General features: G+C 49.2%; 1 protein-coding gene across 6 annotated transcripts in view; it reads left to right on the top strand.

Annotated features, from left to right (window-relative positions):
* LOC141220277 (uncharacterized) overlaps window positions 1–25,780 on the top strand; it is a 45,583-nt gene that overhangs the window by 3,313 nt on the left and 16,490 nt on the right. Inside the window, exons 1-4 of one of the 6 annotated variants that reach the window (XM_073666234.1) lie at window positions 14,079–14,398; window positions 15,123–15,265; window positions 15,585–15,764; window positions 16,365–16,485. The exons of 1 other annotated variant lie outside the window; for it this stretch is intronic. In XM_073666234.1, coding sequence (XP_073522335.1) covers window positions 15,194–15,265; window positions 15,585–15,764; window positions 16,365–16,485 — 373 coding nt within the window. In that variant the 5' untranslated portion in view covers window positions 14,079–14,398; window positions 15,123–15,193. 4 more of the 6 variants (XM_073666233.1, XM_073666237.1, XM_073666235.1 and 1 more) reach the window with 4 other exon arrangements.

Here is a 25,780-nt window from a genome sequence, read left to right as displayed (position 1 = left end):
CCTGTACCTGTGACTTGTCAGTTTCTGCCACCCTGGGGGCTGAGTTCCCAGGCTCGTTCCTGTATCTTGTTCCTGGTTCAGATCCTGTCTGAACAGTGTCCTAGTCCGTTACTTGTTTGTCTATATGTCTGTATCTTCCCTCTTTCCTGCAGTATCTGAACCTGCACATAACTGCAACTCGTTGTCTCTATACTTCTATTTGTGAGTTTTGTGTCCACTCGCTACATCATTGTAAGTACCTTGTGTGTATCTGGTTCTGCTTGTCCCCTTTCCCTGCCTCTGTATCTACCTCCTGTGTTCTAACCATCTTCCTGTATTTTCCAGTCTGTTCCATGTGAACAGAGCCCTGTCCTGTCTGCCTTCACCTTCTGCTCTGTTCTGCTTGTTCACCGCTCCGGCGGTTCCGCTCTTCCCACTTGTTTACCTCACCTGCAGTTCTGTTCTGCTTGTTCACCGCTCCGGCGGTTCCGCTCTGCTTGTTTACCGCACCTGCGGTTCCGTTCTGCTCTGCTTGATCACCGCACCTGCGGTTTTGCTCCGCTCTGCTTGTTCACCGCACCTGTGGTTTTGCTCCGCTCTGCTTGTTCACCGCTCATGCGGTTTTGCTCCGTTCTGCTTGTTCACCGCACCTGCGGGTTTGCTCCGCTCTGCTTGTTCACCGCACCTGCAGTTTTGCTCTGCTCTGCTTGTTCACCACTCCTGCGGTTTTGCTCTGCTAGTCCAGTGCACCTGCGGCACTGTTCCTGTATCCCAGTCTGTACTGGTCCCTATCCAGCCTGCGTTCATACCTGCCAGTATCTGCCTGTCTGCATTCCAGCCGTGCCTGTCAGCACCCGCCTGTCTGCATACCAGCCGTGCCTGCTAAGTATCCATCTGCAGTCATACCAGCCGTGCCTGCCAGTACCCACCTGTCTGCATACCAGCTAACCTGCCTGTTCCTGCATTCCCTGGTGTGGGTCAACAGCTGTGACCGGGGTCTGACCTGGAGTAGCACCTGGTCCCTCTGCTCGGTTCCTCCCTGGTTCACGTAGTTGACTGAGCCGCCGTGTGACCTTGGTCGGAGCGGGTTGATACTTAGTTACACCCCTCCAGGCACTCCTCGGTTGATGGTCCAGTGGGATCACTAATCACGCACACGCCAGTCAGTCCGGGTGCGTGCGTAACACATAGGTAAATGTTTTCTGGTAATATTCACTATATTATAGGAATTTTCTCTGCAGCCAGTATTGAATGTAACTCTAGACTGATGGATGTTTCCTTCTTTGTGTATTTTTAGTAATGTATGAAATATTGGACATTGTGGGTGATTTTCCTTTAATCGTTCTATTTGACATTAAGTACAGCCGATACCAAACCCTCCTCCAAAAGACAATGTAAGGGGGTATTGTATGAATTAGTAGGATCTCCATCTAGAGTGCGGCATATATTAGTATCGTCATCCATGTTCATAACCTCTGGCTCATACAACCCACTATCCAGAGCTGTAATCGAACCCCCTTTATCTGCAGCTCTAATGACTTTATTAGGGCTGTGCTCAGGGCCGTATCTGGCATTCATGCTGCCCTAGGCACTTTAAGTGGTCACGCCCCCTACTGGTAATTCATACTAGAAGTGCTCATACCCTTTAGGCCCCCGTCACACGTACCGGAGACACACACGTACACCCATTATAATCTACTAGATGGTGGCCCGATTCTAATGCATCGGGTATTCTAGAATATGTATGCGGCCGACAGGGCGCAATCAGCAGAGCGGTGTTTAAATTTGGCGGCTATATCGCAGATTGGTCACGGCCGGCGGTCGCGACTAATCAGCAGAGCAGGGTTTAAATTTGCCGCCAATAATGCTGATTGGTCACGGCCGGCGGTCGCAACCAATCAGCAGAGCGGTGTTTAAATTTGGCGCCAAAATCGCTGATTGGTCGCGGCCGGCAACTGCGACCAATCAGCAAAGCGGTGTTGTAATTTGGCGACTATATCGCTGATTGGTCACGGCGGGCGGTCGCGACTAATCAGCAGAGCGGGGTTTAAATTTTGCGCCAATAATGCTGATTGGTCACGTTCGCTGGCCGCGACCAATCAGCATTATTGGCGCAAAATTTAAACCCCGCTCCGCTGATTGGTCGCGGCCAGCGAACGTGACCAATCAGCGGAGCGGGGTTTAAATTTTGCGGCAATAATGGTGATTGGTCACGGCCGCGACCATTCAGCATAGCGGTGTTTAAATTTTGCGGCAATAATGCTGATTAGTCGCGGCCGGCAATTTGGCGCCAACAATGCTGATTAGTCGCGGCCGGCAACCGTGACCAATCAGCAGAGCGGGGTTTAAATTTGGTGCCAATACTGCTGATTGGTCACGGTTGCCGGCCGTGACCAATCAGCAGAGCGGGGTTTAAATTTGGCGCCAATACTGCTGATTGGTCGCGGACGGCGACCGCGACTAATCAGCAGAGCGGTGTTTAAATTTGGCCCCAATACTTCTGATTGATGTCGGCCGGCAACCGCGACCAATCAGCAGAGCGGGGTTTAAATTTGGCATCAATAATGCTGATTGGTCGCGGCCGGCGATTGCGACCAATCAGCAGAGCGGTGTTTAAATTTGGCGCCAAAATCGCTGATTGGTCGCGGCTGGCAACCGTGACCAATCAGCAGAGCGGGGTTTAAATTTTGCGCCAATATTGCTGATTGGTCGCGGACGTCAACCGCGACCAATCAGCAGAGCGGGGTTTAAATTTGGCGCCAATAATGCTGATTAGTCGCGGCCGGCATCCGCGACCATTTAGCAGAGCGGGGTTTAAATTTGGCGCCAAAATCGCTGATTGGACGCGTCTAGCATTCCGTCCGCGACCAATCATCACAGTAGTGTTTAAATGTGGCGGCAAGATCGGTGATTGGTCGCGGCTGCTATTTAAATGTGGCGCCCAAATAGGTGATTGGTCGCGGGCAGCGGCCGCGACCAATCAGCAGAGCGGTGTTTAACTTTAGCGCCAAGATCACTGATTGGTCGCGTGCGGAGAGCGCGACCAATCAGCGAATCGTATTGGTGAGGACCGGGGAGCGGAATCGTATTAGTGAGGACCGGGGAGCGCCGCTGCCTGTGCGGCTACTTCCGCTGCGAGAAGCCCGGGACATGAGCGACTGCTCGCAGCAGAAGTATCCCGACCCGCAGCGCCGCTCCCCGGTCCTCCCTTGACACGCTAGCCGCTGATGTCCCCACAGTATCCGCATGGTGTTACTAAGGTCCGGACATTTGTGTTAAAAATCGCTGATTGGTCGCTGGCGCTGCCCGCGACCAATCACCGATTTGGGCGCCAAATTTAAATATCGGCCGCGACCAATCACCGATCTTGGCTCCACATTTAAACACCGCTGTGCTGATTGGTCGCGGACGCTATTTAAATGTGGTGCCAAAATCGATGATTGGTCGCGCCCAGCGTCGGCGACCAATCAGCACAGCGGTGTTTAAATGTGGAGCCAAGAGTGGTGATTGGTCACGGCCGATATTTAAATTTGGCGCCCAAATCGGTGATTGGTCGCGGGCAGTGTCCGCGACCAATCAGCACAGTCACAGTAGTGTTTAACTTTTGCGGCAAGATCAGTGATTGGTCGCGGGCCAAGACCGCGACCAATCACCGATTTGTGCAGTACATTTAAATAGCGGCCGCGACCAATTGGATATCAGCGCCGCTCCCCGGTCCTCCCTTCACACCCTAGCCGCATGGATGTCAGCGCCGCTGCCTGTGCGGATACTTCCGCTGAGAGAACCCGGGACATGAGCGGGCGCTTGGAGCAGAAGTATCCCGACCTGCAGCGCCGCTCCCCGGTCCTCCCTTCACACCCTAGCCGCTGATGTCCCCACAGTATCCGCATGGTGTTACAAAGGTCCGGACATTTGTGTTAAAAATCGCTGATTGGTCGCCGACGCTATTTAAATGTGGCGCCAAAATCGGTGATTGGTCGCGCCCAGCGTCGGCGACCAATCAGCGATTTTTAACACAAATGTCCGGACCTTTGTAACACCATGCGGATACTGTGTGGACATCAGCGGCTATAGGGTGTCAAGGGAGGACCGGGGAGCGGTGCTGACATCCAATTGGTCGCGGCCGCTATTTAAATGTGCCGCACAAAAGTTAAACACTACTGTGACTGTGCTGATTGGTCGCGGACGCTGCCCGCGACCTATCACCGATTTGGGCGCCAAATTTAAATATCGGCCGCGACCAATCACCGATCTTGGCTCCACATTTAAACACCGCTGTACTGATTGGTCACGGATGCTATTTAAATGTGGCGCCAAAATCGATGACTGGTTGCGCCCAGCGTCGGCGACCAATCAGCACAGCGGCATTTAAATTTGCTGCCCATCTCGCTGATTGGTCGCGGTGGCCGGCCGCGATTAATCAGCAGAGCGGCGTTTAAATTTGGTGGACATCTCGCTGATTGGTCGTGGCCGGCCGCGATTAATCAGCAGAGTGCCGTTTAAATTTGCCGCCCATCTCGCTCATTGGTCGCGGTGGCCGGCCGCGATTAATCAGCAGAGCGGCGTTTAAATTTGCCGCCCATCTCGCTGATTGGTCGCGGTGGCCGGCCGCGATTAATCAGCAGAGCGGCGTTTAAATTTGCCGCCCATCTCGCTGATTGGTCGCGGCCGGCCACCGCGACCAATCAGCGTCGTATTAGTGTGGGCCCAGGAGCGGCGCTGCTTGTGCGGCTCCGTATTAGCGAGGACCGGGGAGCGGCGCTGCCTGTGCGTCTCCTTCTGCTGCGAGAAACCGGGAGATGAGCGGCTACTCGCAGCAGAAGCATCCCGACCGGCGGCGCCGCTCCCCGGTCCTCCGTTCACACCTGCTGTCGGGAGATCAGCGGGCCAAGCCGCTGATCTTCCGACGTTAGCCGCATGGAGGTCAGCAGCGCCGGTCGGGGTAGTTGTGCTGCTAGCGGCGCTCATCTCCCCGCTGCATCGCCGCTGACCTCCGTCCGCCAGATGAGCCGCTAACGGCCATCTTTTTTCAGAAATCCCGCGGCGCTGATTGGCCGCTGCCGGACCAATGAGCGACGGGGGATTTCCTGGACAGACAGACAGAAAGACAGTTAGACAGACGGACGGGATAAGACAATTATATATATAGATGGGCTGCGCACATGTTCACACGGACCGGACATTTCCTTTATTTGCCGGCAGCTCGGACGTCAGTACGCCCTGCACAAAAATGACATAAAGTGTGACATCCGCACACACGTCTGTGTGACACGTGCCGGAAGAGAGTGCAGAATAGAAATGACAGATATTTAGGTGTTAGATGTGCAAAGATCGAGATAGATGATAGATATCCGTGAGATATATAATTAGTGCCCTGTGTGTGGAGTTTACTGTACTTGTGTTTAGCTAATAAATTAAAAAAGAGATGTGGAGTCCTCCCTATTTTTGATAACCAGCAAAGGTAAAGCAGACAGCTGTGAGCGGATATTATCAGGGTGGGAAGGTCCTCGGTTACTGGGCCCTTCCCAACCTAAAAATACAAGCCCTCAGCCGCCTCAGAAATGGCGCACCAATTCCGGTGCTTTGCACGGCTCTTCACGATTGCCCTGGTGCGGTGGCGATCGGGGTAATGGTGGTTAGGGTTGATGACAGCTGTGATTTGTCAAAAAACACAGCTGTCTTCAAGCCCTCAGGTTAGTAATGGAGAGGGAAAGGAAAGAGATCCCGGCACTCACCTGTAGTCAATCATTTATTCCACATCCACAGATCTGCAAAACGTTTCAGCTCCTCCTGAGCTTTTGTCAATTGTGGCCAATCACATAGAAATACAACATTTATACAGAAAAAAAACAAGGAAATGACATCACAATGAAATAAAAAATGAAGAAAACCACAAACATTCATATAATCATATTAGTCTCATTATATAAAATATACACTGCTCAAAAAAATAAAGGGAACACTTACACAACAGAATATAACTCCAAGTAAATCAAACTTCTGTGAAATCAAACTGTCCACTTAGGAAGCAACACTGATTGACAATCAATTTCACATGCTGTTGTGCAAATGGAATAGACAATAGATGGAAATTATTGGCAATTATCAAGACACCCTCAATAAAGGAGTGGTTCTGCAGGTGGGGACCACAGACCACATCTCAGTACCAATGCTTTCTGGCTGATGTTTTGGTCACTTTTGAATGTTGGTTGGGCTTTCACACTCGTGGTAGCATGAGACGGACTCTACAACCCACAGAAGTTGCTCAGGTACTGCAGCTTATCCAGGATGGCACATCAATGCGAGCTGTGGCAAGAAGGTTTGCTGTGTCTGTCAGCGTAGTGTCCAGAGGCTGGAGGCGCTACCAGAAGACAGGCCAGTACACCAGGAGACGTGGAGGGGGCCGTAGGAGGGCAACAACCCAGCAGCAGGACCGCTACCTCCGCCTTTGTGCAAGGAGGAACAGGAGGAGCACTGCCAGAGCCCTGCAAAATGACCTCCGGCAGGCCACAAATGTGCATGTGTCTGAACAAACGGTTAGAAACCGACTCCATGAGGGTGGTATGAGGGCCCGACGTCCACAGATGGGGGTTGTGCTCACAGCCCAACACCGTGCAGGACGCTTGGCATTTGCCACAGAACACCAGGATTGGCAAAGTCGCCACTGGCGCCCTCTGCTCTTCACAGATGAAAGCAGGTTCACAGTGAGCACATGTGACAGACGTGACAGAGTCTGGAGACGCCGTGCAGAGCGATCTGCTGCCTGCAACATCCTTCAGCATGACCGGCTGGCAGTGGGTCAGTAATGGTGTGGGGTGGCATTTCTTTGGAGGGCCGCACAGCCCTCCATGTGCTCGCCAGATGTAGCCTGACTGCCATTAGGTATCAAGATGAGATCCTCAGACCCCGTGTGAGACCATATGCTGGTGCGGTTGGTCTTGGGGTCCTCCTAATGCAGGACAATGCCAGACCTCATGTGGCTGGAGTGTGTCAGCAGGTCCTGCAAGATGAAGGCATTGAAGCTATGGACTGGCCGCCCGTTCCCCAGACCTGAATCCGATTGAGCACATCTGGGACATGATGTCTCGCTCCATCCACCAACGTCACGTTGCACCACAGACTGTCCAGGAGTTGGTGGATGCTTTAGTCCAGGTCTGGGAGGAGATCCCACAGGAGACCATCCGCAACCTCATCAGGAGCATGCCCAGGTGCTGTAGGGAGGTCATACAGGCACGTGGAGGCCACGCACAATACTGAGCCTCATCAGGAGCATGCCCAGGTGTTGTAGGGAGGTCATACAGGCACGTGGAGGCCACACACAATACTGAGCCTCATCAGGAGCATGCCCAGGCATTGTAGGGAGGTCATACAGGCACGTGGAGGCCACACACAATACTGAGCCTCATCAGGAGCATGCCCAGGTGTTGTAGGGAGGTCATACAGGCACGTGGAGGCCACACACAATACTCAGCCTCATCAGGAGCATGCCCAGGCGTTGTAGGGAGGTCATACAGGCACGTGGAGGCCACACACAATACTGAGCCTCATCAGGAGCATGCCCAGGCATTGTAGGGAGGTCATACAGGCACGTGGAGGCCACACACAATACTGTACCTTATTTTGACTTGTTTTAAGGACATTACATCAAAGTTGGATCAGCCTGTAGTGTGTTTTTCCACTTTAATTTTGGGGGTGACTCCAAATCCAGGCCTCCATTGGTTAATAAATGTGATTTCCATTAATGATTTGTGTGTGATTTTGTTCTCAGCACATTCAACTTTGTACAGAACAAAGTATTCAATGAGAAGATTTCATTCATTCAGATCTAGGATGGGTTATTTCAGTGTTCCCTTTATTTTTTGAGCAGTGTATATACACAAAAATGAAAAAACGTCCATAACAAAATATATTAACCATCAAATAAAATATTTAATTTTACACCAATACACATTGCCACAAATATACAGGGTGGTCCAAAAGTAGGTGGACAGAAACTTTTTTGCACAAGTCAATTTGGGTAATAATTTCTTGAAATTCATCTCTTATGTAATTTTTCAAATCACTGACACTTTTTGGTTTTCGACTATAAACTTTGTCCTTGAGTACTCCCCAAAAGAAAAAATCCATTGGGGTCAAGTCTGGTGAACGTGCTGGCCAATCAAGTGGACCTCTTCAGCCAATCCATTTATTAGGAAATGTTTCATCAAGATCCTCGCGGACCACTCTTGAATAATGTGGAGGGGCCCCATCTTGTTGGAAATAAAGGTCATGTGAATTAGGCTGTTGCTGTAACTGGGGAACAACTTGATTCATTAGAATTTTGAGATACTTATCTCCTGTGACTGTTCCATCAAAAAATATTGGTCCTAAAACAGCAAAACTTGAAATACCACCCCAAACATTGACACCAGGCTCATTTAGTTGTTGCTCTAATGTTAAATGCATGTTATCATTATACCAGTAAATACAATTATGTCTGTTAATATGGCCGGATAATTTGAAAGAAGCTTCATCACTCCACATAATCACTTTACACCATGTTTGATAAATCTCCCCCTTCATAAACTTATTACACTTTCTGTCCATCTACTTTTGGACCACCCTGTATATATATAGGCGTAGATAGGAAATGCAAAAAAACAATCATTTTTATTTATATAGCGCCAACATATTCCGCAGCGCTTTACAATTAAGCGGGGACATGTACAGACAATAAATTCAATACAAGGTAAGACAGTTTAAACAGTTACATTAGGAGCGAGGGTCCGGCCGCTCGCACGCTTACAATCTACAAGGAAATGGGGGGACACAATAGGTGCAAAGTGCTTGTTATTTCAGGTCTGACAATTCTAATAAATAGGGATTTTCATATAAAGCTGCATGATCCGGTCATCAGCCCGTATGTATAAGTGCAATAATCAAGTATCGAGTGCAGTTATCGTGTGCATGGAGGGTGTGAAGACAGATGAACAGTAGGGAACAGATTCTGAATAATATTTAGAAGGAGGGAACAGGGGAAAGTTGGTTTACTGAGTAGTTGAGGTGGTCGACTTGTTTAAAGAGATGGGTTTTTAAAGCGCTCTTGAAGACATGGGGTCTAGGCATCAGTCAGATCGTCTGGGGTAGAGCATTCCAGAGAACTGGCGCAGCACGAGAGAAGTCTTGGAGACGGAGGTGCGAGGTTCGGATTATGGGGGATGTTAGTCTTAGGTCATTTGTAGAACGGAGGGCACGTGTAGGGTGATAGACAGGGATGAGAGAGGAGATATAAGGCGGTGCAGAACTGTGGAGAGCTTTGTGGGTGAGAGCGATGAGTTTATATTGGACCCTGTAGCGAATGGGCAACCAGTGTAATGACTGGCACAAGATGGAGGCATCGGTGAAGCGGCTGGACAGAAATACGACCCTGGCTGCTGCATTCAGGACGGATTGGAGAGGAGAAAGTTTGGTAAGAGGGAGACCGATCAGAAGAGAGTTGCAGTAGTCCAGACGAGAGTGAATAAGAGCAACAGTCAGAGTTTTAGCAGTTTCAAAGGTGAGAAAAGGTCGGATTCTGGAGATGTTTTTAAGATGCAGGTGACAAGACGGTGAATGATCGGATATAGGGAGTAAAGGAGAGGTTAGTGTCGAATATGACCCCAAGGCAGCGGCCGTGCTGCTTGGGGGTTATGGTTGAACCCTCCAAGGTAATTTCGATGTTAGGTAGTGTTGGGTTAGTAGAGGGGGGAAACACAAGAAGTTCAGTTTTGGAGAGATTCAGTTTAAGATAGAGGGAGGACATGATGTTAGAGACAGCGGACAGACAATCCTTGGTATTTTGTATTAGGGTAGGGGTGATGTCAGGTGAAGAGGTGTATAGTTGGGTGTCGTCAGCATAGAGATGATACTGGAACCCAAATCTGCTGATTGTTTGTCCAATAGGGGCAGTGTATAGAGAGAAGAGGAGGGGGCCTAGGACTGAGCCCTGCGGGACCCCGATAGTAAGGGGATGAGGAGAGGAAGAGGAGCCAGCAAAAGATACAGTGAAGGAGCTGTCAGAGAGGTAGGAGGAGAACCAGGAGAGAACGGTTTCCTTGAGGCCTATAGAGCGGAGCATAGTGAGGAGGAGCTAGTGATCCACAGTGTCAAATGCTGCAGAGAGATCCAGGAGAATCAGCAGGGAGCAGTGACCTTTGGATTTAGATGTTAGTAGATCATTAGAGACTTTAGTGAGGGCAGTTTCAGTGGAGTGTAAGGAGCGGAAACCAGAATGTAGAGGGTCGAGGAGAGAGTTATCTGAGAGATAGCGGATTAGATGGGAGTGGAACAAGCGTTCCAGGAGTTTAGAGATGTAAGGAAGGTTAGAGACAGGTCTGTAGTTAGCAGCACAGTTCTGGTCCAGGGATGGCTTTTTAAGTAAAGGGGTTATGATGGCATGTTTAAATGAGGAGGCAAAAATACCTGAAGAAAGAGAGAGGTTAAATATTTTAGTCAGGTGAGTGGTGACCACCGGTGAGAGAGACTGCAGGAGATGTGAAGGTTGTAGGTCGAGAAGAAGTGAGGAGCAGGGTAACTTCTTCTGTAACAGGCTCAAAGATGGCTAGTGAGCTTGAAGTGCGGCAGGGAAGGGGATCCAGGCACTGAGGAGATTGGGCTGAGATGTCCTTATGGATGTGGTTGATTTTTTCTAGGAAATAAGTGGCCAGATCCTCACCGCTGAGGTTGGTGGTGGGGGCCTGTGCATTAGGTTTCAGGAGGGAGTTTAAGGTTTCAAAAAGTCGTTTTGGATTGTTGGACAGTGAAGTGATGAGGGGGGTGAAGTAGGATTGTTTGGCCAGATGAAGGGCAGAGTTATAGGTTTTGAGCATGAATTTATAGTGGATGAAGTCCTCTGCTAAAAGCGATTTTCTCCACTGACGCTCAGCACACCTAGAGCAACGCTGAAGAAAACGTGTTTGCATCGTGTGCCAGGGCTGCCGTTGTCTGTGTCGGATCTTTCTGAGAGTAGAAGTAGCCGCTTCATCTAGGGCGCTCTTCACTCTATTATTGTAGTGTGACAATGCTAAGTCTGGACAGGAGAAGGAGGGGGGAGATGGGGGCTGAAGACGTGTGGAGATTGTCCATAAGCTGCTGGGTATTAATGGTACCTGTATTCCTAGAAGTGTGGTAAGTGGGGGTGTCCCGGGTGAGGAGACAATTCTTGACAGAGAAGGAAAGAAGGTTGTGGTCCGAGAGCGGGAGAGGGGAGTTAGTAAAGTCATGCAGCGAGCATAGACGGGAGAAAACCAGGTCCAGAGTATTCCCGTCTTCATGTGTAGGAGAGTTAGTAACTATAATATAATAATAATCTTTATTTTTATATAGCGCTAACATATTCCGCAGCGCTTTACATACATTATCTAGTGTTGAGCGAATATGTTCTCTTCCGAGTATGCATGATTTGCAACTGTTTGACAGCTTTATTACATGTGAGGAATGTGTTAGAAATAGACATTCCTTACATATAATAAAGCTGTCAAACAGTTGCAAATCATGCACACGGGAGCGATTCAAACATATCACCGAGCAGCTGTAAATACTCGGAGCTCGGCCCGAGCATACTCGCCGAAAGGGTTAACAGAACATACTCGCTCAACACTATTAGTAACCTGTGAGAGGCCGAATGAGGGGGTTAGAGAAAGTAGATGAGAGACAGATTGGGAGAGGGGATCATTGATGGGGATGTTAAAGTCTCCCATGATGAGGGTGGGGATGTCACAGGATAGAAAGTGAGGAAGCCAGTTGGCAATGTGATCCAGGAACTGGCGGCAGGAGCCTGGAGGGCGATACACAACTGCCACTCACAGGGAGAAGGGTTTGAAGAGTCTGACGATGTGGACTTCAAAGGAAGGAAATATAAGTTAGGGAACCGGGAGGATGACCTGGAAAGCACATTGTGGTGAAAGGAGCAAACCAACACCTCCACCTTGTGTATTCTCAGGTCTGGTTGTATGTGTAAATTTCAGCCCACCAAATGAGAGAGCAGCAGCTGCGGTGGTGTCTGAATGCTGGATCCAGATTTTTGTAATAGCCAGAAGGTTAAGGGAATTAGAGAGGAAAAAATGGTGAGTGTAAGTTAGTTTGTTACACACAGACCGTGCGTTCCAGAGGGCACAATAGAAAGCAATAAGAGAGGGCATGCACTGAATGTTACTAAGATTAGCAGGGTTTCCATATGCAGCTGGAGAAGAGTGGTGTATGCTAGTGGAGGGAGGACCAGGGTTGGGGGAATGTGTTAAAGGGCGGACGAGATGTGAGAAAGCAGAAGTTAAAACAAGTAAGATAATAATCATCGTACCATTTAACTATACGCACCAAAGTCTAAAAACATATATCATAATTCACCCACAACAGATTCTAATTCTCCTCTGTATATCATAAATGGGAAGGAAAAATTATTGACCTAATTTAAATATTATTTATTTTACATTTTTCGCAATCTCCACTTTTAAATCTGTATCTGCCGCCTGCAGTCTATCAGCAGTCAACAAGACTAAATCCAGGGAACACTTATTAATCTGCTCGAATTGATCGCAGAAAGTCCCATCCTCTGAAAACAGAGTGGGGCGCAGATGGACTCGCAGTCCTCGCGACAGGCGTTTTTCTCCACAGTATTCCATTACAGTTGCAGCATGAAGTTCATAGGAGACTCACCTTTTGGTTTCTTTTCCCAGTCACGTCTCCTGAATTCACTTGTGGATATTTTGAGAAAGTCCGAAGATATCGTTGTCTGAGACAGAATACCAGGTGATAGAACAAGTGAGTGCTCCTAGGAGAGGAGGCGGTATTAAGAGAAGGTTATTAAGGAGCGAAGCCTTCTGGATATTGACTGTAAATCGTCTGTCTCCTAAAGGCCTGAATCTAGAGTATAATGTGAGTCCGTCAGTAGAGCTGGGGGACAAATGTGCCCTTTCTCTTCTTTCTTCTTGCAGACAGTACAGACACGGTGGTCTCGCTGGAGCAGATACCGCATTGTGCACTAACACATCTATGGTTATAGAAATGATCGGGGTCAGGAATGAAGTTGAGATTTGATGAAGGTTTTTTATGGATAGAGCAACATTGGATTCCGGGGAAGAAGCTTTCACATTACTATTTGTGGCTTCGGCTCTTATGTTGTGATAATGTCGGTATACTCATTGTTTTTTCAGTATGTAGACAGTGATCAGGTCATAGAAGGGTTATGGGTTTAGAATTGCTTTCATTTCTCATTGGATGAATATTTTAATATCTGAACGGATGACTAAATTATCAGCATTAGAACATTTTAATAACATTTTTTAAAATTAAAAAAATAGGAGAAAAAAAAAAAAATGAAAAATTCTCCAGATCCTGATCACAAGATGGCGCCGAGAACTCTGCACAACAACATGGAGAGGAGGAGATGGCGCGGGAGGATGCTGAGGCTGAGTCGCACCCGGGAGAACCTGAGCCTACGTAAAGACAGGTATCTGTACAACTCCGCTCTGCTATACAAGACACAGACGTATCTCTTAGGCCGGGGTCCCACTAGCGTACGGTATGCGATGCGAGACCCCCCGATGCGATATGCTAATGACACTCGCTGCTGCTCTGCTGCGAGCGGGAGCCGAATGTCAGTGCTCCATGCTCTGATCCTCTCGCACGGCTGCGGAGGGGACGGGGAAATCACTGTCTCCATCTCCTCTGCTGCTGGCATTGGCGGGAATCACACTGCACTCGGGTGGTATCTGAGTGCAGCGCGATGTTTCACACGCACCTGTAGATTATATGGGTGCGTGCGATCCGATCGGAGCTGGAAAACAAAACGCCGCTGAGCAGAGAATCCGAGGATTACTGGGTACGGACGCAGTCTGGTGTTTTATCGGATTGAAGTGAGAGCGAGCCCTGACTGGGGAAACAGATGAACTTACTATAGATGTGGACCTGATGAGACTACTGGACTTACAGAACCTCCGGGAGCAGAGAAATCCTCATCACTGGAGAAAGCGGCCACTATGTGACGTCAGAGGGAGGAGGAGCCGGAGGAGCGACTGCGCCGGGATCATCTGCAGATCTGGGCGGGGCAATGACCCCTGAGGGGGAGGAGCTGCGGTGACGTCATCACTGTCACATGACCGCAGCCTCCTCACAGCTCCTTCACCATTATAATAACTTTATAGTTTATAGAATCATTACAGTCTGTGAGGAAACACTGCGGAGCCAATCAGAGCAGAGACAACAGGCCGGGACAGATAGCTTCTGCGCGCTGCCTCCAACAACCAGCAGAGGGCAGCAACACAGAGACAGCGTGTGATCCTGACTATGAGACAGAGAGACGGCGGAGGGGGAGAGAGACACCACAGGAAGAGGCTGCTGCACTGAGAGCGGAGGACCTGTGGTGACGTCACCGTCATGTGATCAGGGGCGGAGCTCAGGAAAGGTAGAGACTACATACACCTGGGCTAAATGACGTCATACCCATGTGACTTGATGATGTCACCGGAAGGGGCGGGGCTTTGCTCTCTATTGCTCTCTGCTGCTGAGGCTGTGGTGATTACACCGAGGAGCTGAGGTGATTTGGGGGCGCAGATAAGTGGCTGTTCCTGTATGGGGGCTGCACAGGGAGCGGGGGGGATTCTGTAGGTGTGAGACTGCGTGGGTGAGGAGGGGGTCCTGTTACTTGCATGGAATCTCCCTGACCCCCTGCTGCTGGTGTAGTTACCACCGTGACCGTCCCCCGCTGGCGATGTGGTTACCACGGTGACCGCCCCCCCCTGCTGGCGGTGTAGTTACCATGGTGACCACCCCCCCCCCCCACTGGCGGTGTAGTTACCATGGTGACCACCCCCCCCCCTTGCTGGCGGTGTAGTTACCATGGTGACCATCCCCCCGCTGGCGGTGTAGTTACCATGGTGACCATCCCCCCCCCCTTGCTGGCGGTGTAGTTACCATGGTGACCATCCCCCCGCTGGCGGTGTGGTTACCACGGTGACCGTCCTCCTACGAGGCTGATAATGAGCGGTCAGATCGGTGGAGGAGGTCGCGGTGGAGTTTGTGACTTTTCCTCCTGATTCTTCCTGATAAATGTCGGATATTTGGGGCAGAATTCAGTGATTGTCGTTATATCGTCCCCTGTGATCTCCATCTTCTCCTTTATCATGAAGACTCCGGCAGGACGAGATCCCTCCAGCTGATCCAGTGCTCATCCCTCCTTCTCCTGAATGACCCCCCGAGGATGGACGAGGACGAGACCACCAGAAGATTATTACACTTCACCCTGGAGATCATCTCCCTGCTGAGCGGAGAGGTAACTCCTCTACATTCCTATCAGCTTTATTGTGTTATGTAACAAGTCCGACATCGGGAAGAGGAAATCCAGAAGAGGAAGAGAAGGATTCTTTACTGTAAGAGCAGTGATTGCGTGCAGCTCTCTGCCAGGAGGAGTTGTCATGGGGATTCCCTATAAGAGCTGTAGAGGGGCCTGGATGTCTGTCCTGAGTGTAATAATATTCCAGGTTATGGCCCCAGATTACTGGAGACGGTTATTGATCCCGGGATTTCTACTGATTGTCAGATCTGGAGTCGGGAAGGAATTCTTCTCCCTAAGTGTCTCTCTCCATACACAGGATTACACAATAGTGAGGAAGACACCGGGGGAGGGTGTGACTCCCATCATCCATCTCCAGGAGTCAGGAGGGCGGAGCCCGGGCCCCATCACAGAGCCTCCCCCGCACCCCCCGATACATGAGAGGAAGAGGAAGATCCTAGAGCTCAGCAACAAGATGATTGAGCTGCTGAGCGGAGAGGTGACTGCTGGGACATTATACTGGACGGCACTGGAGGATTCTGGGTGATGAACGGAGAGGTGACTGCTGGGACATTATACAGAACAGCACTGGAGGATTCTGGGTGATGACCGGAGAGGTGACTGCTGGGACATTATACAGGACAGCACTGGAGGATTCTGGGTGATGACCGGAGAGGTGATTGCTGGGACATTATACAGGGCAGCACTGGAGGATTCTGGGCGATGACCGGAGAGGTGACTGCTGGGACATTATACAGGACAGCACTGGAGGATTCTGGGTGATGAGCAGAGAGGTGACTGCTGGGACATTATACAGGAGAGCACTGGAGGATTCTGGGTGATGAGCAGAGAGGTGACTGCTGGGACATTATACAGGACAGCACTGGAGGATTCTGGGTGATGTCCGGAGAGGTGACTGCTGGGACATTATACAGGACGGCACTGGAGGATTCTGGGTGATGTCCGGAGAGGTGACTGCTGGGACATTATACAGGACGGCACTGGAGGATTCTGGGTGATGAGCGGAGAGGTGACTGCTGGGACATTATACAGGACAGCACTGGAGGATTCTGGGTGATGACGGTGTCGTTGTTGTCAGGTTCCTATAAGGTGTCAGGACGTCGCTGTCTATCTCTCCATGGAGGAGTGGGAGTATCTAGAAGGACACCAGGATCGGTATCAGGAGGTGATGATGGAGGAGCTCCGGCCTCTTAAACCAGGTTCGCTGTAGATGACGTGTAATGATGAATCTCCCATTTTCGGCTTTTCTCTTTTTTTGCCTTGCACATGTGACTCTTGCGCTGATGTTCTCGCTCCCTCCCTGTCTCGTCTTCTCCTCTCCCCTCCCCCATCGCTCACACAGGAGAGTGATTGTCAGCAGCGTTTGATTTTAGATTCTGTGGATATATCAGCAGATTTCCGATTGTGTTTGGAGGACAATGAAGCCTCATAAGGCGACAGCAGAAGAAATATTAGGAAGATTCATCTCTTCATGACATAATGGCCGATCAGTAATGAGGGCTATGAAGGGTCGTTCCTCCTGAGCTTGTTGGGGTCTCAGGACTCCTGTTCTGGTGACTGATGGGGTCCTTTGTCCCCTGATCCGAAGTCCCACACTGGGCGGTTACTCTGGTGACGTCCCTCCCCCGGTATCAGTATGGTACAATATAAGGGAGGGCCCTGCTCACAGTCTACATGTTAGGGGGGAATAGAAGGAGTTTTGTATCGGACACGACCAGAATAAGATGTTACACGTCTCTGAGGTCTCAGATTTGTAGTGATTTACATTTATTGTGCATTGTTCCTTACAGGGAACCTGTCTGGTTGGATATCGCCAATAACATGCACATATGGGGTTAATCTGCTGGTTAATAGCATTAGGGAGGTGCCCGGCCGCTGTACTCAGTGTGCGGCACCCGGAAGCCGCCGGCTTTCAGTCATGCAGGCGCCAACGCACCTACTGTCACCGTACGCAGCACTGAGCGGCGTCTGTAACTGCGCCCGGGACTGAGACTGGCAGCCGGCTCAGCAGTGCATCAATACAGAGCGACCGTCACTCAGTGTCGGGGCACAGTTACAGCTGTCGCTCACAGTGGTGACTGTAGCTACACCTTCTTGATTCCTTGGGATTACAGTCTGGCCTATGCATTTTTTGTGAGGGTGGTAGTAGTGGCGAGGGACTGTTGTGTTCCTACACCCTGGCTCCCTGACAAAGACAAATGTCCCAATTCTCCTGTGCTGTGCGTGTGGTGCAGAACACTCACGTGTTGGTCGCAGATCTCTGCCGTCTTCGGTTTTCCTCTTCAGTAACCGCCGCACACACGATAGGGGACTTCCACTCCGTTTTATAAAAAAGAACTTTACTTAACCGTCCAACTTCACCATGAGGGAACACGCAGTATTGGGCGCATCCTTTTCCAGGTTCACAGTTCATTGCACAGCATATGTTAATATTCACCGTCTGTTTCTCCTGAGATGTCCCTTCCATAGTCGACCTCTTTGGCCTCTGAGACCCTCGCAGTTTTTAGAGTCCCGTTCCATTTCCTCTGTACTATTCCCCGTCTGACTTCCCCTTCTGGGAAGATTTTGAGACAAGTTACTCTGCTGACTCCTGTGGACCGTAGGCCCCGAACATTAAGGGAAAGTCGTTTTAGAGTTCCTGACTAACGTTTCTCTGCTGCTGGTCGGACCGGGTTTCTGTGCCCCCTGGACCTCCAGCTACTGCTCTGTCACATCCCTCCCTCAGAACTAACTGACAGGAAAAACCGTTACTCCGCCCTGGCCTAATCTCCTCCCCTTTTGACTGGGCCGATCACCAATCCTCCTTCGGTTGCTGGGCAGACTTCCCCGTTACTCCCCTGCTGCAGTCACTAAACCTCCTGGTAACTACCCCGGCTCCTCCTGCTCTGCAGCTATTGCTAAACACAGTAACTGTTTCTATCCTAAACTATTGCGTTCACCACTACACTGTACCCAATTCCTAATAATAATAATACGTTTCATTTATATAGTGCCAACATATTCCGCAGCACTTTACAATTAAGCGGGGACATGTACAGACAATAAATTCAATACAAGGTAAGACAGTTTAAACAGTTACATTAGGAGCGAGGGTCCGGCCGCTCGCACGCTTACATTCTACAAGGGAATGGGGGGACACAGTAGGTGCAAAGTGCTTGTTATTTCAGGTCTGACAATTATAATAAATAGGGATTTTCATATAAAGCTGCATGATCCGGTCATCAGCCCGTATGTATAAGTGCAATAATCAAGTATCGAGTGCAGTTATCTTGTGCATGGAGGGTGTGGAGACAGATGAATAGTAGGGAGCAGATTCTGAATAATATTTAGAAGGAGGGACAAGGGAAAGTTGGTTTACTGAGTTGTTGAGGTGGTCGGCTTGTTTAAAGAGATGGGTTTTTAAAGCGCACTTGAAGACATGGGGGCTAGGCATCAGTCAGATCGTCAGGGGTAGAGCATTCCAGAGAACTGGCGCAGCACGAGAGAAGTCTTGGAGACGGAGGTGCGAGGTTCAGATTATGAGGGATGTTAGTCTTAGGTTATTTGTAGAACGGAGGGCACGTGTAGGGCGATAGGCAGAGATGAGAGAAGAGATGTAAGGCGGTACAGAACTGTGGAGAACTTTGTGGGTGAGAGCGATGAGTTTATATTGGACCCTGTAGCGAATGGGCAACCAGTGTAATGACTGGCACAAGATGGAAGCATCGGTGAAGCGGCTGGACAGAAATACGACCCTGGCTGCCACAGTCAGGACGGATTGGAGAGGAGAAAGTTTGGTAAGCGGAAGACCAATCAGAAGAGAGTTGCAGTAGTCCAAACGAGAGTAAATAAGAGCGACAGTAAGAATTTTAGCAGTTTCAAAGGTGAGAAAAGGTCGGATTCTGGAGATGTTTTTAAGATGCAGGTGACAAGAGCGAGCGAGTGATCGGATATAGGGAGTAAAGGAAAGGTTAGTGTCGAATATGACCCCAAGGCAGCGGCCGTGCTGCTTGGGAGTTATGGTTGAACCCTCCAAGGTAATTTCGATGTTAGGCAGAGTTGGGTTAGTAAAGGGGAGAAACACGAGGAGTTCAGTTTTGGAGAGATTCAGTTTAAGATAGAGGGAAGACATGATGTTAGAGACAGCAGACAGACAGTCCTTGGTATTTTGTATTAGGGTAGGGGTGATGTCAGGGGAAAAACTGTATAATTGGGTGTCTTCAGCATAGAGATGACACTGAAACCCAAGTCTGCTGATTGTTTGTCCAAAAGGGGCAGTGTATAGAGAGAAGAGGAGGGGGCCTAGGACTGAGCCCTGCGGAACTCCTACTATAAGGGGATGAGGAGAGGAAGAGGAGCCGGCAAAAGATACAGTGAAGGAGGGTCAGAGAGGTAGAAGAACCAGGAGAGAATGGTTTCCCTGAGGCCTATAGAGTGGAGCATAGTGAGGAGGAGCTGGTGATCCACAGTGTCAAATGTGGCAGAGAGATCCAGGAGAATCAGCAGGGAGCAGTGACCTTTGGATTTAGCTGTTAGTAGATCATTAGAGACTTTAGTGAGGGCAGTTTCAGTGGAGTGTAAGGAGCGGAAATCAGATTGTAGAGGGTCGAGGAGTTATCTGAGATATAGCGGATTAGACGGGAGTGGACCAAGCGTTCCAGGAGTTTAGAGATGTAAGGAAGATTAGAGACAGGTCTGTAGTTAGCAGTGCAGTTCTGGTCCAGGGATGGCTATTTAAGTAAAGGGGTTATGATGACATGTTTAAATGAGGGAAAAATACCTGAAGAAAGAGAGAGGTTAAATATTTTAGTCAGGTGAGTGGTGATCACCGGTGAGAGAGACTGCAGCAGATGTGAAGGAATGGGGTCACTGTTGCTGGTTGTAGGTCGAGAAGAAATGAGAAGCTGGGTAACTTCTTCTTCTGTGACAGGCTCAAAGATGGCTAGTGAGCTTGAAGTGCAGCAGGGAAGGGGATCCAGGCACTGAGGAGATTGGGCTGAGATGTCCTGATGGATGTGGTTGATTTTTTCTAGGAAATAAGTGGCCAGATCCTCACCGCTGAGGCTGGTGGTAGCAGCCTGTGCATTAGGTTTTAGGAGGCAGTTTAAGGTTTCAAAAAGTCATTTTGGATTGTTGGATAGTGAAGTGATGAGGGGGGTGAAGTAGGATTGTTTGGCCATATGAAGGGCAGAGTTATAGGTTTTGAGCATGAATTTATAGTGGATGAAGTCCTCTGCTAAAAGAGATTTTCTTCACTGCCGCTCAGCACACCTAGAGCAACGCTGAAGAAAACGTATTTGCATTGTGTGCCAGGGCTGCCGTTGTCTGTGTCGGGTCTTTCTGCGTGTAGAAGGTGCTGCTTCATCTAGGGTTCTCTTCACTGTATTATTGTAGTGTGACAATGGCAAGTCTAGACAGGAGATGGGGGCTGAAGATGTGTGGAGATTGTCCATAAGCTGCTGGGTATTAATGGCACGTGTTTTCCTATAAGTGTGGTAAGTGGGGGGTGTCCCGGGTGAGGAGACAGTTCTTGACAGAGAAGGAAAGAAGGTTGTGGTCTGAGAGCAGGAGAGGGGAGTTAGTAAAGTCATGCAGCGAGCATAGACGGAAGAAAACCAGGTCCAGAGTATTCCCATCTTCATGTGTAGGAGAGTTAGTAACCTATGAGAGGCAGATTGGGAGAGGAGATCATTGATGGGGATGTTAAAGTCTCCCATGATGAGGGTGGGGATGTCACAGGATAGAAAGTGAGGAAGCCAGGTGGCAAAGTGATCCAGGAACTGGCGGGAGGGGCCTGGAGGGCGATACACAACCACCACTCACAGGGAGAAGGGTTTGAAGAGTCTGACGGTGTGGACTTCAAAGGAAGGAAACATAAGTGAGTGAACCGGGGTGGGGGTGACCTGGAAAGCACATTGTGGTGAAAGGAGCAAACCAACACCTCCACCCTGTCTATTCTCAGGTCTGGCCATATGTGAAAATTTCAATCCACCAAATGAGAGAGCAGCAGCTGTGGTGGTGTCTGAATGCTGGATCCAGATTTTTGTAATAGCCAGAAGGTGAAGGGAATTGCTGAGGAAAAAATCGTGAATGTAAGTTAGTTTGTTACACACAGACCGTGCGTTCCAGAGAGCACAATGAAAGCAATAGGAGAGGGAAAGCACTGAATGTTACTAAGATTAGCAGGGTTTCTATATGCAGCTGGAGGAGAGTATATGCTAGTGCAGGGAGGCCCAGGGTTGGGGGAGATGTCGCCTGCAACTAGGAGAAGGAGAGAAAAAGAGAGAGCAGGTGGTGCAATGATTTGTATGAACGTTTTGAGTGCTGTATGGAGGTAGTGGATGGTTTGGAGTGGGTGAGAAATGTCAGTAGAGCCTCAGAGTTATACATGAGAGAGGGGAGAAGGGAGGGGTGGATATGGAGAGAGTGCATAGAATGTGTTAAAAGGCGGACAAGATGTGAGAAAGCAGAAGTTAAAACAAGTAAGAGGCAGATTGCTATGACTAATGCATAATGCAATACAACTGACCAAGAAGCAGCATGTTTGTATGAATATCTTATGCACCTTACCTGTCTCCTGCCCTGTCCAACTGCCTTGGTATAACTGCTTAATAAAAGCACTTTAAGCTATTGCACTTAGTCTGTTGCACGCGTGACCCAACATGCGTGCTATCCTGAGCCAGAGCTGAATATATATGAATTGAAATGTCTGCTAACATGCAGCACCTAATCTAATACTCTATCTATATATACTCACCCTATAACTAACACATCAGACATTAGGTCACATACATACTCATATATAAACACAGGGTACAGCAATATGTGCAGAAAGAGGGAAGAGGCGCATGACCGTCCTGGTCACCCTCTTACACATTTCCTCCCCCGTGATATTAATATCTCACTCCTCTGCTACGTGTTATCTCTTCTGAAATCTGCATTGTATTTCCATGTTACTTGCAATGCTCTGCAGCTAATCACTGGTATATACACTGCTCAAAAAAATAAAGGGAACACTTAACAGAATATAACTCCAAGTGAATGAAACTTCTGTGAAATCAAACTGTCCACTTAGGAAGCAACACTGATTGACAATCAATTTCACATGCTGTTGTGCAAATTGAAAAGACAATAGATGGAAATTATTGGCAATTATCAAGACACCCTCAATAAAGGAGTGGTTCTGCAGGTGGGGACCACAGACCACATCTCAGTACCAATGCTTTCTGGCTGATGTTTTGGTCACTTTTGAACATGTAAACCTGCCACCGTTTCACTCAGGTGCGCCAGTTACGTTGCCTTCAAAAGCCTTTGTTGCGCCTTCACCCAGGCTTGCATTGTACAGAGCCTCCTGCTCTGCCGCTTAGCAAACAAACCACTGACACACCCAAACCTTTGCTGAAGGTTTTTTAATGGATTCTGTGGCCATGAGCCACTTGTAAGACTCGGCTGGAGGGAGTGGACCGCCCCACTGCCACCTGCAGATCACTCCCAAAATAAAAGCCCACGCTGGGTTTTCTTAAGTCCAAACTTTACTTTTATTTTGCTCTGCAACCACAGGTGTTTCTGTGATTCCAGTGCACTCCAGCGGGTTCAATGTGCCTCTATGCGCATCCTAGGGTATACATACCGTCCCTCGCATATAATTCCCCTCACTGCCTCACGACTGTAGTAAATAGATAAAAACTGTTACGGGTCCGGGTGGTGGAACCTCTGTGCCGCGGTGCAAGGAGGGACCCAGAGGGGCGTAACTAAGTATCAACCCGAACCGACCCTGGTCGGATGGCGGCTAACAACTCCGTGACCAGGGAGGATCCGGGCAGAGGGACCAGGTGCTACTCTGGGGACGACCTTGTAAGAGATCAGGTGGCTCCCACGGGTCAGATGGCTAGGACTGACCGGTATGATGGATGGATACAGCAATCAGGCTGAAGTCTCTGGTATAGCTGACAGGTGGTCACGGTACGTGACAGCAGAGCAGGTAGTAGTCTCTAAGTTTACCAGCCGGGTGGTCACGGCAAGTGACGGCAGGAGCCTCCAGGTAGGCTATCAGGTGGTCACGGCAAGTGACGGCCAAGCAGGGTAAAGTCTCTAGGCTAGCAGGCAGGTGGTCATCACGGTAAGTGATGGCAGAGCCTCCAGGTAGGCTAGCAGGTAACAGACGGGTAACAGGCGAGCACTCCCAGGTGAGCGGGTTAGCAAGCACGGCAGGTAGCAGGCAGGTGACAGGCAGGTGCTTCCTGGTAAGCAGGTGGACTTGCCCATAGACAGACTGGCGGATGACCGGAGACAGACTGTCGGGCTGGAGAGTAGACAAGCTGGCAGACAGGACTGGTAGTCAGGCTGGCAACGGGACCTGAGGGCTGAAGCAGAGGTAAGTATACTTGTGCAACAACTTTTGCTCGGACACCTCCATTTTGGAGGAGGTGCCTTATATATGGGAGGTCCTCCGGCAATTGGCCGGGGACTCCTTAGGACGGCACACGCGGCCCCTGTAAGAGAGAGGGAGCGCGCGCCCTAAGCACAGTGCCCGGGAAGGAGCGCGCGCCGGCCGCTGCAGGAAGAGGAACGCTGGAGGACGCCGCGCGGGGAGGTGAGAGGGACGGCGTCTCTGCCTGGCAGGAGGCAGAGACGCCGATGCTACAAAAACCTGTGATCCCAATGTATTACCTGTGACAATACAGCTTTTCTTCTCAGTTATTCCAGACGATTAGATTTGTTCAATCAAGAGGAATGGCATTTATAGAAGGGCCGGATGATTTTCTCACAGTGAATGTCATTGTAGGTTAAAATAATTGATAAAGAATGTAGAACTTGTGGAGACCGGTTGGACTTGATGGACCTGAGTCTTATTTAAACCTATATAACTATGTATTCAAGGGGTTAACCGCAAAGGTCAGAGTTTAAGCGCCGATCGCTGCAGGTACAGGTAGATGCTGAATATTGGGAAGGGATTAAATACTTTATAGGAAAATAAAAAAAAGATCTTCAGCTCACCTGGCCCAGCTTGCCCAGTCCTCCTTTCCATGATCTCGGTGCTCGGAATTAGTCCATCCCCATCTGGGAGAAAAATCTTCAGTGAAAGCAAAAAATAGTATTCCAGCACACGATGTAGAAAAATTAAAAAAAGCCTTTATTTAATCCATCGTTAAAAAATACAATTCCAACAGAAATAAAAGCGTGTGTAGGCTTACGCGTTTCGGATCATATTTGACCCTTAGTCATAGCATAAAGTACTGAATAAATGTTGCACTTTTCAAGGAAAAACTGTCAAGGGAAGCTGCCAAGGGTAAAGGCCCCGTCACACTAAGCGATGCAGCAGCGATCCCGACAACGATACGACCTGTCAGGGATGGTTGCTGCATCGCTAATACATCGCTGGTGAGCTGTCAAACAGGCAGGCTCACTAGCGATCAGGGGAGCAGCGATATCGTGGAAAGAATCGTTCCACGATGTCCTGCTCCCGTTACCAGCCTGCTGCTGAAGCAGGAGCAGGCTGGTAACTATGGTAAACATCGGGTTACTAAGTGCGCGTGTGCCCCTAGTAACCCGCTGTTTACCTTGGATACTACTCTGCTATGGTGCGCGGGAGGTTACCGTTCACCTTAGCAGAGTCGTATCCATGATAAACATCGGGTTACTAGGGGCACACGCGCACTTAGTAACCCAATGTTTATCATGGATATTACTCTGCTAAGGTGAACGGTAACCTCCCGTGCACCATAGCAGAGTGGTATCCAAGGTAAACAGCGGGTTACTAAGTGCGCGCGTGCCCCTAGTTACCCGATGTTTACCATGGATACCAGCCAGATCGTTGGTCCCGCTGGTCACACACAGCGATGTGTGCTGGCCAGCGGGAGGCCAACGACCAAAAAATGGTCCAGGACACTTTGCAGCGATCAGCGACCTCACAGCAGGGGCCTGATCGCTGCAAAGTGTTACACACAGCGACATCGCTGGTGAGTCACCAAAACCGTGACACAGCAGCGATCTCGCTAGCGATATCGCTATGTGAGACGGGGGCTTAAGACCCCCCAAAATCAGCTGTGATATCAGCATCACTAATTCAAGGCTAGCAGTGATCTAAACACTAGTTTAACTCTATAGTACATTCATCCTCTACAAACATATAACAATGTGAACTGTCACTTAGTAATGCACTAATTATTTGATCACTTATTACCCAAGTTTTTTATATATGTGAATTCATTGAATAAACAATTGATACACTATTTAAATATATATGTAACAATAAGAGCTTCTAAAGATGTCTAACATTTGATTTCAAGGGCATACTTTTCCCAAAAGAAAGGTCAGGCAGATTTAAGACACAACATGCAACAATTGGAGAAACTCCTGTCTACACACCTGAGAACCTGGTGGGATCATACCATGTTTGAAAAATATGTAGAAAATTTGATGATTCCCAGAGGACTAAGAATACAAAAACAGTCTACTGTTCAATTTGATGAAGTTTTCCAAAAATAATGGAATGACATTTTGACGGGATGTTCC

The sequence above is a fragment of the Phyllobates terribilis genome, unplaced genomic scaffold (assembly GCF_046119375.1).
Source record: "Phyllobates terribilis strain yellow unplaced genomic scaffold, ASM4611937v1 Scaffold_279__1_contigs__length_2497574, whole genome shotgun sequence".
Classification (NCBI taxonomy): domain Eukaryota; kingdom Metazoa; phylum Chordata; class Amphibia; order Anura; family Dendrobatidae; genus Phyllobates; species Phyllobates terribilis.
This window is presented reverse-complemented; position numbering and strand designations above follow the sequence as displayed.